The sequence below is a fragment of the Setaria italica genome, chromosome V, assembly GCF_000263155.2.
Source record: "Setaria italica strain Yugu1 chromosome V, Setaria_italica_v2.0, whole genome shotgun sequence".
In the NCBI taxonomy this organism is placed as follows: domain Eukaryota; kingdom Viridiplantae; phylum Streptophyta; class Magnoliopsida; order Poales; family Poaceae; genus Setaria; species Setaria italica.
Window position 1 is genome coordinate 39,308,067 of NC_028454.1, and position 15,377 is coordinate 39,323,443.

Sequence of the window (15,377 nt, forward strand, 5' to 3'; positions counted from 1 at the left end):
GTGGGGGGGGGGACGGGTGAGGTGGTGCCATTCAAAGTAAGAATCAGAACATAACCTGCCCCCCCCCCAACCCCCCCCCCCCCTACATTCCCCCGCCTTTGCGCCCGACATAACCTACGCCGCAAATATAAAAAAATTCCCAACCCCTTATATTTTAGGAGGGGTATTAAACGCCCCTCCCCTCCCCACCCCCATCTCCCCGCTCCCGGCAGCAAGGTACTCTCGCTCCCACTCCTCCGCTATTCCCTGGTGGATTGCTGTGCGCGCTGGGTCGATCGATCGCCCTCCCGTGTCCGATTGCGCGCGATTTGGTGGGATTGGTGCGGAATTTGGGTTGAGGCCTTGAGGGTAGGCGGGTGGTTGGTCCGGTAGATCCGTGCCTTGCATGGCAGTTCCCGTCTCCTGTTAATTGTTTTCCTCGTGCTTCTGAAATTGGGGATGCCGCGACCGCGAGGATGTGTTCCCCGGCTAGGATTCGGCCTTTCCCCCTATTTTACTCTATGCGATTAGAGGAACACTGAACATTAGTATGAGCCGAAACTTTCTGCTGCTACAAAACCCCCTTTCCGCTTAGCAGCGAATAAGAATCAGTAGGTTCGCATTGGATCAGCAGTAGATTAACTGGCACATTCAGCAACTGCTTTATAGGAGCCCCGTGATGGGCAGCAGAATGTTCTCCATCATGAGTTCGCTGGTCCATGAGTCAAATTGCAAGTAATCACATAAGTAGATTCCGTGAAAAGGCAGTATCAGTTGGAGCAACCTCATTGGTGGTTCTGTTCCTAACTGGTTACTGAAGGTAACTGCGGTTTAGGACTGACTGAAATTTTTTCGTGAAGGAGTTTCATTCATGTAGCCAATCTTTCAAAAATTAGATTCGGCAATTGATTGAAATTTGGCCACAAACTGAAACCGCTTTTGTTTGGCAGTTAACAAAGGCACTCGTTAGGTTAGGCCTCCTGAGTTTTTTAGTTTGCTCCTATTTATTAAGAGAATGCCATGCACTAATCTGTTAAGTGGCAACAATGGAAACTTTTGATCCACTGTGCATAGATGAACCATGATAAATCATAGATCCTAAAAGCAAATTATTTATTACTGAATCCTGGGGCCATTATCTGGAACTGGCCAGTTCCAGGTCCTAGCGCGCATTCAATAGTAACGAGCATCTCTGAACCTCAACTGGGATAATATTTTTTCAGAAGTATGAGTTCTTCTTATCTTCCTCTTTATTTTTTTATCACTGAGGAAATGGACCTTGAAATGTTCACTTGCCCCTGTTAAAGGGTGCTATCTCAGACCGCAATAAAAAGTAGAGGCTTCAGCATTTGGGAAGTGTACACAGAATACAGTAGAAATTAACATTCCATTATAATTGGAGAGCTCCACTAAATCATAATGTACCATCTTGACCAAAGAATCTCATTCCTATCTGTGACAAGTTCAAAATATGAGATGGTTGCTTTAGCAGCAGCTGAAACTGAAGACCATATTCTCATGGTTCCTTTCTGGCATGTATTTGTACCAAGAATGTTGCATAGCTTGTATGCATGCTTCGCTAGAAAATGTAATGGTTTAGAAGTTGGTATAACATCTGCAGCAAATATACATGGCTTCACCTCATGAGATGCATAATCTGTCTGAGCATTCTTACCATTCGATTGGTTACGACTTACGTTTGTTTATGTGGTAGTAGATTAGTTGCCAAGTATAGTTTGGTTATTTCTATCACTTCTTCAGCAGTACTTTGTTCTAATAATTATCGTCATTAGTGCTTCACTTGTGGAAATTTTCTACTATGCTGAGCGCTTAATTTGTCGCAGGAACAAGATGTCAAATAGGGCCACACATTGGTGCTATGCCTGTCGGAGACCAATTCGCCTCTGTGGACAGGATATCATATGCCCCAACTGCAATGATGGTTTTATCCAGGAAATCAGTGAGATGGGTGGCACGCTGAACACTTACGGACTAGTTGATCCGGACTTTGAAGAGCGCCGAGCTAGAAGATTTGGGATGATGGAGGCCATGTCTTCCCTTATGCGGCAACGAATGGCAGAAACGGACATAGATAGTTTGTTTGATATCCATGGTAGACAAGGGACCAGTACTGAACATGGAAGGCGTCCAACTTCTGTTCCTACGCTGTTATTTGGTAGCAACCCTGCTCCTAGAGCCGACAGTGGCAATGTTAATGTTGTCTTCAGTGGAGGCCGCAGACTTGGCATTGACCGTCCAAATTTCAGTCGCTTCCTTGTCGGTCCCAGCCTTGAAGCTCTATTTGAACAGCTACTACTCCAGAGTAACCGTCAAGGCCCAGCTCCCGCCCCACAGTCAGCTATTGACTCCATGCCTGTGGTGAAGATAAACCGCAGGCATCTCAACGATGATCCACAGTGCCCAGTTTGCAAAGAAAAATTCGAGATTGGAGCAGAAGCGCGGGAGATGCCATGCAAGCACTTGTACCATACTGACTGCATCATCCCCTGGCTTGTTCAGCACAATTCTTGCCCTGTTTGCCGCCATCCGCTGCCATCACAACGATCAGGGAATGCCAATAGCACCCGCACACCTTCAGCCTACTCCAACGAGGCTGCTGTTCTTGGTGTCACTGAAGCAGATCCTGAACCTGTGCCAATAAACAATGGTGGTGCAAATCAGGAAACGCACAGCTCCTTCTCGTTTCTCTGGCCATTTGGTCCCTCAAGTTCCAATCCCACTTCTTACCAGTATGAAGAAACTGTTGATGAGCCTGCAGTATATGATCCAAACCAGATAGGATATTCTGAGTGGTACTATGACCACTGATTGAACCCCTGCTCCAAGTCCAAGCCATCAAAGCAAGTATTGCCTCGAACCTTCAGCTTTCGTGTGGCATTCCTCAGTTCCATGTGGATATAGTGCCTGCAATGGTTGCTCTCCGGGTAAAAAAGGATGCCACTTGCCTGTAGTCTTGTCAGTGTATACCTTGTTTTTCATTTGCAGTGTGGACCTGTGTAAGTGTGTATAGAGAGAATAGAGACTTCTGGGCGCAATGAACGCTCCTGTAATGCCCGTATATTCCTGTTCGGTATATCAAAGGTTGCTTCTTGCCTGTCCAGTCTGAAGCTATGCATAAGATTCCTACGAGGGTAGCAGATGAGCTTTCAGTTTGATACCTGTCTCTTTCGAGACGAACATAGCATCTTGAAATAACATTCAGTTTCCAAACTCTGCTTAAACTGAAGAAAATTCCAATGTATTTAGCGTACAGCTTTTTGCCTACAAACCTCGCTGCTTGCGAGTTGATGCTTAATTGCTTATAAAACTTTGATACCTCAGCAGTTGATACCATGTCTGAGAGTCTGTTACATGCCAATTCCCTCACATGAAACACTGCCAATTTCCATGCTTTTTTTAGATAAAGGAAATATTTCCGACCGCACGCAGCCAGCCAATTTCCATGCTAGAAAACGAGAAGCATGTTCTTGAACTAGATTGGAGAATGGACGGTGATTTCCACGTCTTCCACGAGTCCTAACACGAGGGAGCAGGCACGACATCCTGGCGTCCATTTCGTCATCGGCAGACGGACAAAATCGCCTAAAACCCGCAGAAATTTCCAAATTTCCAAACACATGTCGATGACGAGGAGTACGACCGCTTGACCGGGGCATATCCGTCGTCATATCCAACTCCGGAAAACTTGCTTCGGATTATCCAGCTCCAAAGCAAGCGCAGGCAGCGCACTCACTACTCCGGGCAGGGGCAGCGGCCATGGCTTGCTCCGCGCACCTCCTGTCCCAGAGCCTCTACTCGTCCCACCGCGCCAGCCCGGCCGCGCCCAGGAACCTCCGCTCCCAGGCCCGGCCGCCGGCGCGGGCGTCTCCCGCGGCGAGCCCCGGCTCGAGCGCCGGGGGCTGCCGGGGTGCCAGCCTGAGGGTCGCCGCGTCGTTCGAGCAAGGGAGGAGGCAAGTGGAGGTACGCGCCTTGCTAAACCCACGATTATGCGCGGGGATTGGAAACATTGGTAAAGGTTGTTCTGATTGCGGGAGAACATGGTGGAGAACCGTAGGATTCGCGGCGCTGTTCGTCCGTTTCGGTTCGTGGGAATTTACGTAACGGGAAGCGTGAGAAGGATTTCCGTTTCTGCGGTGATTCTATACATTCCCGCCGCTTCTCTAGGTCGCCGTTGACGACCCTGCCCTCGCGCGGCGATGCCACCGCCCACCGTTGCCTGTTGGCTGTTGCCGAGGCGAGGGTCTCCTCTCTTGCGTAGCGTCCCTTACATCACAGCAGAGTAGATGGTAACCACTAACCAGACCATGGAAAACGTCCTCTATAGTCAATTCTCTGCGGCTATGAAACTTGTTTATGCTTTGAGCTGTCCCGCAATGTGCTTCAATCTTGCAGTTCCCTTTTTTAGGCTACCGTGTCCTGTGTGGCATCCAAACTTTTTCCTATTTTAGGCCCCATTTTTCAACTAACCTGAGATTATATGAATATACATCCATGAAAATTACTCCCTCCATACCAAATTATAAGTGGCTTTGACTTTTTTGGTACATCCACTTTGCTATGCATCTAGACATATTGTTATATCTATATACATAGCAAAGTGAATGTATCAAAAAAGTCAAAGCGACTTATAATTTGGGATGGAGGGAGTACATGATAGTGTATAACACAAACTTTTAAGGAAATAAGCCCCGCATTAATATGTTACTATACTCTGCCAGTGATTTCTAAAGGGCTTGATTCATTATTTAGCTATTTCCTCTCTTTTTTTTCTAGCTTTTACCAGCTTGGTTCCTGAATTCTGGCATCATTATTTTTCCTTGGAATTATGAAAAATCTTCTGTTTACTAGGGAAATCAAGAAAATCTGTTGCAGTTTTCTTATTATTGCGAGTTATGACGGTGTATGTTTTAGGTCTCTTATGACCCACAAGCAAAGTTTAACCAGATAGCGGATCAAATTGACAAGGATGCAGGGATGACACGTCTCAACCTATTCTCACCTTGCAAAGTATGCTACTATCTTGTTTCTGATTACTGATTAGTATTTGAGACATTTTTGCTTGCTTCTTTTGTGCTTCAGATTAAGGCTCATGTGCATCTTTGCAATGCAGATTAATGTGTTCTTGAGGATAACGGGGAAGAGACCAGATGGGTTTCATGACCTGGCTTCTCTGTTTCATGTGAGTTTTTTTGTGCCTGATTTGCTTTTCCTGCATGTGTGTTATACAAACGGTGCTTTTGTAAACTTGTGTGTTGCCCAGCCTTATTCATAGAGTCCTACCAGTTTAAGAAAAAACATAAACATTCTAGGGCTTTGGGAAGAAAGAGTAGGTTTATTATGTTAAAAGCAGTAGAATAGATATGGTGTGAAGGAATTTTGTATCAGCATGTGACTTAAATCACATAATACTATAGTCGACAGCAAAGTGAATACCATTGAAATAATGTACATGAATTGTTATTCAAAGGTTGTTGTTATGTTTGTGCATGTTGCAATCAACTCAACTTCCTTGAAGCTCTGATTCTTCTCTTTGCAAGACTGTCACTCAAGAGAATATGTTTTGATGTTGTAGCTTTACGTTAACTTGTGTATGTTTAGACATTCTAGTCTGAATGACAATTGCTGTGAAATATCATCTGTATGCGCTAGTTCTAATAATGAACTCTCAGGTCATAAGTTTGGGTGATACAATCAAATTCTCATTGTCACCAAGTAGGAGCAGAGATCGCCTGTCAACCAATGTCCCAGGTGTACCAGTTGATGAAAGCAATTTGGTATGATGGCCCTATATATTTTGACATATTACTAGTAGTATAATAGATGCACACTTGATATTTTCAGCTTCCCTGACTTTACTATGAACCTGCAGATCATCAAGGCGCTCAACCTTTACCGGCAGAAAACTGGGACTGATAACTTTTTTTGGGTACTGTTAATTATGCAAACCCTCGTCTTGAGAAATTGCTCATTCTTTTGCCATTAATGTACTTAAAATTTTATTGAAATTTAACTGTTAAGTTGGGTATTAAGTTTAATGTCATTTACATCTGAATGTAGATACATCTTGATAAGAAGGTCCCAACTGGTGCTGGTCTTGGTGGTGGAAGCAGTAATGCTGCAACTGCACTATGGGCTGCTAACCAGTTTGCTGGCTGCATAGCTTCAGAAAAGGATCTTCAAGAGTGGTCTGGTGAGATTGGATCAGATATCCCCTTTTTCTTTTCACGAGGAGCAGCATATTGTACCGGTAGAGGAGAGGTATGTTTCATGTGGCATCTAGTAAATTCCTAAAGATTTTCGTTCTAGGTAATAAGTATAAGCTCTTCCAAGTTTAGTCCCTCTGACCCTGCAGCAGAATCAGGGTTACAAGATGTTGGGGGGGGGGGGTGCAAATAAGCTACAAACATTATGACAAGGGCCTAACATTATAACCTCTAACAAAATTCTCCACTGAAAGCCTTGTGATGCAAAAAATCATGGTGCACACACGAATTGAATGACCTTCCCAACCCTTTCTCTGGTTCCACTGATTGAGTGAGGCTCCTGTGATATTGACTTGCCTGCTCTGTATCATAAATCAGCAGTACAGTATGGATCTTCCAAAATTACTGTAGTTCTAGTGAATGTTAATAGTTTCTACAGTTTGCTCCGTGTTTCTATCTGTAAAACTCTATGTTACAGTGATAGCTGACCAGCTTACGCACAAGAAATGGTTGTCCACAAAATACTTACCAGTATGCATATACTTCAATTGTTCTTGTAGCAGGGATTATCCTTGCTGATGATTCTTTGAAGTTAGATACAAGTGCATCTGTAATTATATATCATACTTTACCACAGAGTGAAGTTGATTTAGCTGATCATGCATTCATGTTATTGCTGTTTAGCTTATCTTGTCTTACTAGTTTCTTTTTTATAAAAGTCACCTTCTTTAAACTATGATCATGTACTCTTCTAGAAAAATTGATTAGCTACCTGTTTTAGTAATAACTACACACTAGATGGTGACATCTACATCCACGCGTAATGTTTAGCTCCGTGCAGTGTCTGATCATAATATGTAGGTTTCAACTTAAATGTAGATTGTCGAAGATATCCCAAATCCCTTGCTGGAGAATTTACCACTGGTTCTTATAAAGCCACCTGAAGCATGCTCAACTGCTGAAGTTTACAAGGTAATTAGTGAACACTTACTTTCTTACTTTGAAATTCATAGGTTTCGCTCATAAGTTTCTTGTTCTTCAGAGATTCAGGTTGGAACAAGCTAGCAAAGCTGATCCTTTGACCTTGCTCAAAGAAATAACTCAAAACGGGATATCACAAGATGTCTGTGTTAATGACCTAGGTATTTATATCTCGTAATAATATATTTAGTTTTAGCATCGTTTGTTTAATAACTTAAGTTTCATCAGTACCTGTGCTTCTGTTTCTTTTTTCCAGAGCCTCCAGCTTTTGAGGTGCTACCATCACTTAAGAGGTTGAAGAAACGAATTATTGCAGCTAGCAGGGATGATTACAATGCTGTTTTTATGTCAGGAAGGTAAGGAGAGCTATTTTGGTTAAGCTCTTTGAAGAATCTGTTTGTTAACAAGTACACATGTTCTCAAAGATGCATTGGTGGCAATTGCCATCATCATATCATTTTGCCTGGGATGTAGTTAGTACAAAGGGTGTCTGGAGAGCACCAGCTATGAATTTAACTGTAGGGGGGTTGGTGTAGGAACTGCCAGCCATTCTGTCTGTCAATTAGCATATGCCATATATGATTTGTGACACCGTGATGTGTATCTACCATAGCTTACCATGCATTGATCCATCTGCAGATTAATATCTGTGCGTTTCCAACTGTACATTATTGCCATTGTCTAAGCTGTGACACCAATACCTTTGATATCCCTTGCAGTGGAAGCACAATTGTTGGAATTGGTTCTCCAGATCCACCTGCGTTCGTATATGATGATGATGACTATAAGGATGTTTTCGTGTCAGGTATGCTGATCGTTCTACTCCACATCATTTTCATTTTCGTGCAGCCAAGAAGGATTCAGTCACTTCTGAGTTGTCAAACGAACAGGAGAAAGCTGTAGTGATGGAGTGTAGTTGTGTAAGTATTAACACATTGGAACCATCATTTTGAAAGGGTTGGTGTGTTTTTGTGCAGAGGCTTGCTTCCTCACTCGCGATGAGAACGAGTGGTACAGGGAACCCATCTCGTCCAAAGCCGCGTTCAGCAAAGACGACTTACCAGCCTCAGTTATTGATTGAATTGTGATAGACTCTGGTTCTGCATTTGATCTCAATTTTGTGGGCTGTACAGGTGAGCCGAAAATAAAACAGAGACAAAACAGATTGTTTACTGTGTGTTAGGAAAAAGAATTCACAAGATCACCTTGTTCATAAGACAATCTGATCCCATGAAATGGGTATCATTTTTTCAGTATAGTAACCATGAGTTCTGTCAACAGACAGTTACCAAATGGCTCCAGGTGAAGTTTCTTGGTTACATGTAGTAGCATGAGTATCCGACAGACAAAATGGATTGCATTCCTCAAACTTTTAACATCGTAAATACACGTGATAACAAAACAACAATAATCATGTATAGAAATCTCGAAGTGGTACAGGGAACCGATCTCGTCCAAGGACGTGTTTAGCAAAGAAGATTCGCCAGTACCGTTTACTGACTGACCATTGATCATCCAGGCTGCGATCAACATCTCGACATGTTAGAACTTAACAGTGTCGACTGTCGATGTCGGCATTTGTTCATAAGAAAATCTGATTCTGAAATGATCATTTTCAGTATAGCAATCATTGATTTGGCCAACAGGCATTTTAATGGATCCATGAGAAGTTTCTTCTGTAATTGTTGTAGGATGGACTAGAAGGTGGTGGTGTTCTTTTGGTAATTTCTTTTTAGTAAGTATGCGGTGCGAATCCGTGTAAAAATCTACCCTGCTGATCTCTCGGCTTGAAATTGGACCATGAAGTTCTCCTGCCTGTTTGAGGGAGAAAATTATTGTAGGATCAAACAAACATAGGAAAATGACATGCTTAACTTTTAACACTTTTAACGATAGCGCACGTGAATCGTGATCTCGAAACAACGGTGCGAATACTCCGTCGTGCGCAACACCATCGACGATTCGACCCGAAGGTAACCAAGTGTAATACTGTTACTTGTTACGAGCATTTAGACGAGGTAGTCGAAAATTAAGGGTGTGTTTGGTTGCATACACCACATGATGCATGCATGGATGATCCTGGATGGGATGGTTCAACCAATTTACTTGTACCATATGCTTCACTCTAATTAGTAGAATAATATATTAAGTGGGATGGTCTCATCCTGGATGAGTTGGTCCAATTCACCTAACCAAACAAAAGGATCATTATTATTTTGAATCATTTCATACATAAATCAAATGATACAACTAACCAAACACACTCTAACTCTTGGTGGGATTATAGCATCGTGATTCAAAATATAATCCTGCAGGTATTGTTCATTTATACACACAGGTGTTTCCAGATAACAAATTTGTAAGCGCATGATGTGGCTTCTCGTGCTGAAGCTGTGAAGCATGCTTAACCCCTACAGGCTTCTCGTGCTGCAGAGATTGACAGGTCGATCTCTTGGCTCTGCTCACAGTGACCAACAGTTTTAACATGAAGTTCTGAACTACGTACCTAGAGCACCGAGCAGACTTCTAGATGCTCGGTGATGAATGAGAGCTTTGCTCTCTGTGATGCTCTCAAGTAAAAAAATTCTTGAACACAATGAGATCTCCAACCAATAGCAACAGTAGGGTTTTTTTGTAGGTTTGGAGCCATGAAGACATTGTAGGATGATAGCATAGCTGATCTTCATATAAGTTTGGATTTTGTCAGAAACACAAATATAAGCATGGATAGCATCTATCTAAGATAAAATGTGGCAAGCATGCATCTCAAACTTCTTTTTTTCCAGCAGGTTACATTCTGCCAGCTTTTTTAGAAACTCCACCAGCTAAATGGCAAAAGTATCACATGCCACACGAGGATGGTCCTTAGTTGAAAATAAATAATTAGTTTGCCCACTCTTGTCAAAGACGAGATAATACGTGGACATGTATTAGAAAAAAAATACATATGGATCCTTAAGTGAAATGAAAGCACCAGTATCTTTACTCCCCTCAGAAACAAGAATTCCAATCTCGAGGTCGTCGTCTTCGCTCGTCAGGTCGTCTCCGATGCATATAGTAAATGAGACGATCACACCAAGTTGCTTCTACCTAACCAGTAAGAAGACAACATGTACAACCAATGAAGAAGTTCTGGAATAGTTCGGCATGGTTTGCATTCCCTACTCATATTGTATTGAGACATTTATTAAGATGGCAAAGTTAATACATAGTTGTTGGCGTAATGACGAGCCAACTGGAACTTGGAAGAGGTACGGCCCGCCATCTGCGTGCGCGGCTGACAGTAGTGCTTGCTGAGGGATGATGAGGACAAGTTGGTGGGTGGTGATAGTGATACGCGAAGCGGGATCGGGTTAGGTTACTGCGGGTGGTGGAATGGGCTGCGGCCTACGTCCTAAGTCATTCTATAGTTTTATACAAGGGCAGAGCTTCAGTGAGATCGATCAGCATGAACCATGATCCCATTAGTTTTTTTTTTCAAACTCCATTAGAGATCTGCATCATCAGCTAACTAAGCTTTGAGAATGATCAACCTTTTCCATTGTTATCTCCTTTCAGCCCCTACTGGATCTTGGAGCAAAGCTCCGCCACTGGCTTTATACTATTGATATTGGTGGGTAAATGTTTATTAGGAGAGTGAGGATTAGGTGAGGTTTTCGGCTCCAAGTGCCCATAGTACAAAACTGAGAGTTGCCAATGCAAGAGGAGCTCGCGGCTCTACTCAAGGGGCGAAAACACCACAAACGGCATACCACAAGATCTAGGTATGCCGTGTGGTGGCAGCAAAATTTATACTCTTATTATTTTCTTTCTGGATATTTTGTTTGGGTCCATTTTGCATCCGCTTCCGTTTTCAAAGTGGAAATAATGTCGCTGCCGCGCTGGTTTATATCTTTGAAGAAATTGTTCGCAAGCAGACGTGTTCCCAAACATAGAAAGGTGGTGCCTGGATAACACAGGCTATGAGTTTGAATTGTCGAGTCATCGATGTAGGAAGTAGGAACCGCCAAAACGCTGTTCATTAGCAATTCTGAGGAGTTCATTTCAAAAAGCAAGTCTGAGGTGTCGATCTCTTTTTTAGAGAGGCTTTGCTTCCTCACCTCAACTTGCGACGGGGAACCAAAGGTCACAGAGAAGGCAACCAATCTCATCCAAAGCCAAGTTCAGCAACGACGGCCTGCTATGGCCTCGGTTGCTGACTGACTGACCCAGGTTGCATTTGACCTCAATTTTGTGGGTTATACAGGTCTGTCAACTAAACAGTTATCGATTTCAGACAAAATGGATTGTCGACTGTTATAACAATTAATGTAAATCAACGTGATTACAGAAGGCAAAATAGGCAAGTTCGTCCTTTCATTGAAGAGGCAAAATAGGCAACAGCCAAGTGGCATTCCACGTCACCTGGGCGCGTGATCCACTATAACAAATGTCCTATATACTCTTGTTTCATTTGGCTTCGCCTCTCTCACTCCATCTGTTCTGAGGCAGCAAACCGAATGGGGTGGCCGATACGCTGCGGCCCGTCGGGGAGGGGTTCCTGCTGATAGAGGATCGCTAGCTGGAGCTGTCCCTCCAGATGGAAAAGGAACGGAGGGAGTCAGAGATGAAGCGCACCCTGCCGATGCTCGATGCGCAGCAGCTCTTCCTCGAGGCCTTCCTCGGCAAGCAGTTGCAGCAAAATAAAAAAAAAATAAAAAAAAAATAAAAAAAACAGGCTCTCCCCAGCTTACACACCTACGGAAGAGGATTGATCTATCCAGGGAGCAAAGCTGCTCCGTCAACAATGTGTTTACGCTTTACTTGCTCCGTGTTAATTGTTGTTCATGCTAGTAGTTATTGGTAGTCGTTGACTTGTGATACTAGTAGCAATTTACTCTTCTAGTGTAATGGAGAGCCGGTTGTGCGGGGAAAAAGAGAAGATAATGACGCTATTACAGGCGCTGTGGATGCAGAAAAAATTGAGGGTACTTTGGACTTTTGAACTGTGTAGCAAAAACCTAAGACTTGGTTGGATGACGTGTCATGTCTACGTGGAGGTCCAGCTCGGATGGAGGATGAGATTGAACCGAAAAATAGAAGCTCGAGGACTAAATTGGTCCGTGGAAGGGTCGAGGGACAAAGTTGACCCTCGAACAAAAAGTTCGAGGAAGAATTTACCTATTTTTCCATTACAGAAATAGTGGTCATGCATAGAAATCATCTAGGAGCAACCAAGTAGGAACACACTGGCGAACAAAGCAATCTATGTTCGGCCGCCTACAGTGAAGCAACTTCTATGTCCAAAACCAAGCCACCGCTCGTCCGCTCATGTCTGGTTTTGGCCATCCACTTCGCCGCCGCCAACTACCTGAGCGCTGTCGTCGTTGCCCTCCGCCCCACGAGCCGACGCCGAGGGGGCTCCACCGTCAGCCTCCCGCGAACCCTCCCCGCCGGCGCCGCCCTCCGCAGGCTTCAGATCGAGGTTCGCCAGCTCGGCGTCTTCCCCCGGCGGGTTGAAGGAGCCGAACTTGGGCGTGGTCTCCAGCGCCACGAACCCGCCCCGGGCGTGCTGGAACGAGAAGGACGCGCCGCCGTCCGCGTCGCCGCCCGAGCCGGGCACGCCCGCTCCCTCCGCCTCCGCGGCCGCCGCCGTGGGAACGCTGTCGAGCGCGGCGACGCACGCGCGCCGCCGCTTCGGGTCCGGCAGCCGCCGCCGCTCTTCCTCCTCCTCCTCTCCGCCCCCGCCGATGTCGTCGGCCCCCGGGACAAGGAGCGCGCGCTTCTCGGGAGAAGCCGAGGAGCTCCCGCGCGCCGGGGGAGGAGGCGGCACCGGCCCGGGGCTCTCGGCCTGGGCCTCCGCCGCCATTCGGGCTAGAGCTAGAGTGGAGGGGGGCGGGGGGTCGAGGGGCGCGGGGCGCTGCGGCGCTGGGCAGGGGGGAGTCCGCGCGGGTGGGTGCGTGGGTTGGTGCCTGGTGCCCTGGTGGGCGTGGGATGGGGAGGCGATCCACCGCGCGCGTGCGCTGCTCGCCTTGGGCCATGGCTTCGCTTTGGCGATGAATTTTGGTGATGGAACCATGTGACTGACGCAGTGACGCCTGACGATGACGGGACGAGGACGCCACCGCCCGCGCGGCAACTTGCCGTCCCGTACCCAGGCCGTTCGGCCATCTGCTGGCTGCTGCCGCTTTTGCAGCGTTGCAGGTGCTGTCGGGCCCGTCGTGAAGGCGCGGTGCCACGGGGAGGGCCCAGGCATCGGACGCACCATGACCAGACCCCCTGGTGCACACGGCCCGTTCTGCACGCAGGTGACAAGTGGGCTTGCTGTCGGTCACGGCCCATCCTCAACCCTCTTCCAATTAATCGATTAACTGGATATGGATTTTTCACTTGTACACGGGACTTATTTTTCAATCAACGGTGAGATATATTAAAAGTAGGTGAGAAATGCCCGGAGTATGCAAGATTGGATGGAGATAAATCAACAATTGAGATAAACCATATGATACATATGTGATTTTGTATTTTTCGATTAACTTGCCACCGCCACCCACCTTCGGGTTGTACAGTGGCACTGGTATGACTCAGGGGGCGTTTGGTTCCTTTTACTTATTTTTAGCACGTGTCGCATCGAATGTTTAGATATTAATTAAAAGTATTAAATGTGAACTATCTACAAAACCCATTACATAAGTGGAGGCTAAACGGCGAGATGAATCTATTAACAAATGTTTACTGTAGCAACACATTGTCAAATCATGGACTAATTAGGCAATAGATTCGTCTCGCCGTTTAGCCTCCACTTATATGATGGATTTTATAAATAGTCTACGTTTAATATTCTTAATTAGTATCTAGACAAAAATAAGTAAGAGGAAGCAAACCAGCCCTCGTCCACCCGGGTACGTATGTTGTCATCTTGCAGGTCATGCTCGGGGGGCTTATACCTGTACTGCTCCTCGGCTCTGCCTAGGCTATCCAAACAAGCAGCATCGATCATTGTCTGCCATATATAAAGCGATTCCTTCACTCATTAAAGCCCGCTAGAGCTTCTAGGCCTCACCATGACGTTTCAGTAAAGTGAGAACTTTTCTCCTACTCAGGTGTAGTAGGAGAATAAAATTACAAATTACCATCACGCACGTTTCTCGCTCGCGCGATCGTCGCCTAACGTGTCCGTCCGCGAGCGTGAGCGACACACGCTAGATGTTTCCCACGTCACGCCCCGTGCCCTTTCAGTCGGGCATCTAGAACCATTCTCACGCACTCCGGGCACCCAGTTCGAGGCTCTGAGCACAAGAGGAAAGGAACGAAAAGCGCAGCACACGACGGCAAAATTCTCAGCTGAACCAACAAAAAGACGCCGTCGAGAGCCAAGCGTCTCCGGAGCGGGCGAGCCACGTACGTGTACGGCCGGGATGCCCGACCTCCTCCGGGTGCCGACACGTGTCCCCCAGCATGACATCACACCCGGCAAGATATTTTCGTGCCACGCGGGCATGGTTTCACGTGTCGCTCTCCGCGCCCAGCACCATCCGGCGCAGGCGCACAATAGAGAAGTGAAAATCGGGGTAGGAATGTAGGATAGGATAAAACCCGGCGGCACTGCGGAAGGTGCGGGCGCCGCGCCTGGACGCCCGCCACGCGTCCCTCGGCACGTGCCCCGCGGAGGTGGCCCGGGGCCGCTCCCCGGGATTCGGCGGGACACGTGTGCGCCCCCAACGGCCTGGTCTCCCGGCACGTGTCCCGCGGCGGCCACCCCATCGTTTTCCGTCTTCCCACTTGGAGCTCATCGAGGGCCGGACGGGCAGCCGGGCTCGGGCATGGCTCGATTCGGAAAGGTGGCTGGATTTAAGTAATCCTACGGATAGGAACCGCTGCTATAAACAATGCGGCCGTAGAGCCGTCGGGCGACATGGACGTCCTCAAAATAAGCCGGGGCGCGTATGGAAATGGCAATGGCGCGCCAGATCCTCTGTCAGGTAGCACTCGACAGTACTCGTCTTTGGTTGAGAGAGAGAGAGAGAGTTGAGTCAGCGAGAGGGAGAGTAGGTGATGACTGCGATATTTGGGTTGGTTGATCGAGGAGACCATTGACAGGATGGTTCTCGCGCTGATCGCACCGGCAATCCAGCTAAGCCCCGTAACTAATTATTGGCGCGCGACGCCGGAGTGGTCCACTTGCCAACCCGCCGCCGGCGCCACGACACGCCC

General features: G+C 46.4%; 3 protein-coding genes across 3 annotated transcripts; 2 read left to right on the top strand and 1 right to left on the bottom strand.

Moving 5' to 3' along the window:
* The first annotated feature begins 177 nt into the window (after nt 1-177).
* LOC101761642 (probable E3 ubiquitin-protein ligase RHC1A) lies at nt 178-3,126 on the top strand. The gene is made up of 2 exons (XM_004970222.3): nt 178-216; nt 1,824-3,126. The coding sequence occupies exon 2, from the start codon at nt 1,831-1,833 to the stop codon at nt 2,806-2,808; it is 978 nt and encodes a 325-aa protein (XP_004970279.1). The 5' UTR covers nt 178-216; nt 1,824-1,830; the 3' UTR covers nt 2,809-3,126.
* Nucleotides 3,127-3,644: 518 nt separating this feature from the next.
* Nucleotides 3,645-8,477, top strand: LOC101762054 (4-diphosphocytidyl-2-C-methyl-D-erythritol kinase, chloroplastic). Its single transcript, XM_004970223.4, has 11 exons — nt 3,645-3,960; nt 4,912-5,007; nt 5,111-5,179; nt 5,670-5,774; nt 5,870-5,926; nt 6,058-6,258; nt 7,083-7,175; nt 7,246-7,345; nt 7,441-7,540; nt 7,904-7,989; nt 8,162-8,477. Exons 1-11 carry the CDS (start codon nt 3,757-3,759, stop codon nt 8,263-8,265), a joined length of 1,215 nt encoding a protein of 404 aa, XP_004970280.1. The 5' UTR covers nt 3,645-3,756; the 3' UTR covers nt 8,266-8,477.
* Nucleotides 8,478-12,308: 3,831 nt separating this feature from the next.
* Nucleotides 12,309-13,484, bottom strand: LOC101762472 (translation initiation factor IF-2-like). The gene has a single exon (XM_004970224.2). It carries the CDS (start codon nt 13,429-13,431, stop codon nt 12,493-12,495), a length of 939 nt encoding a protein of 312 aa, XP_004970281.2. The 5' UTR covers nt 13,432-13,484; the 3' UTR covers nt 12,309-12,492.
* Nucleotides 13,485-15,377: the final 1,893 nt, after the last annotated feature.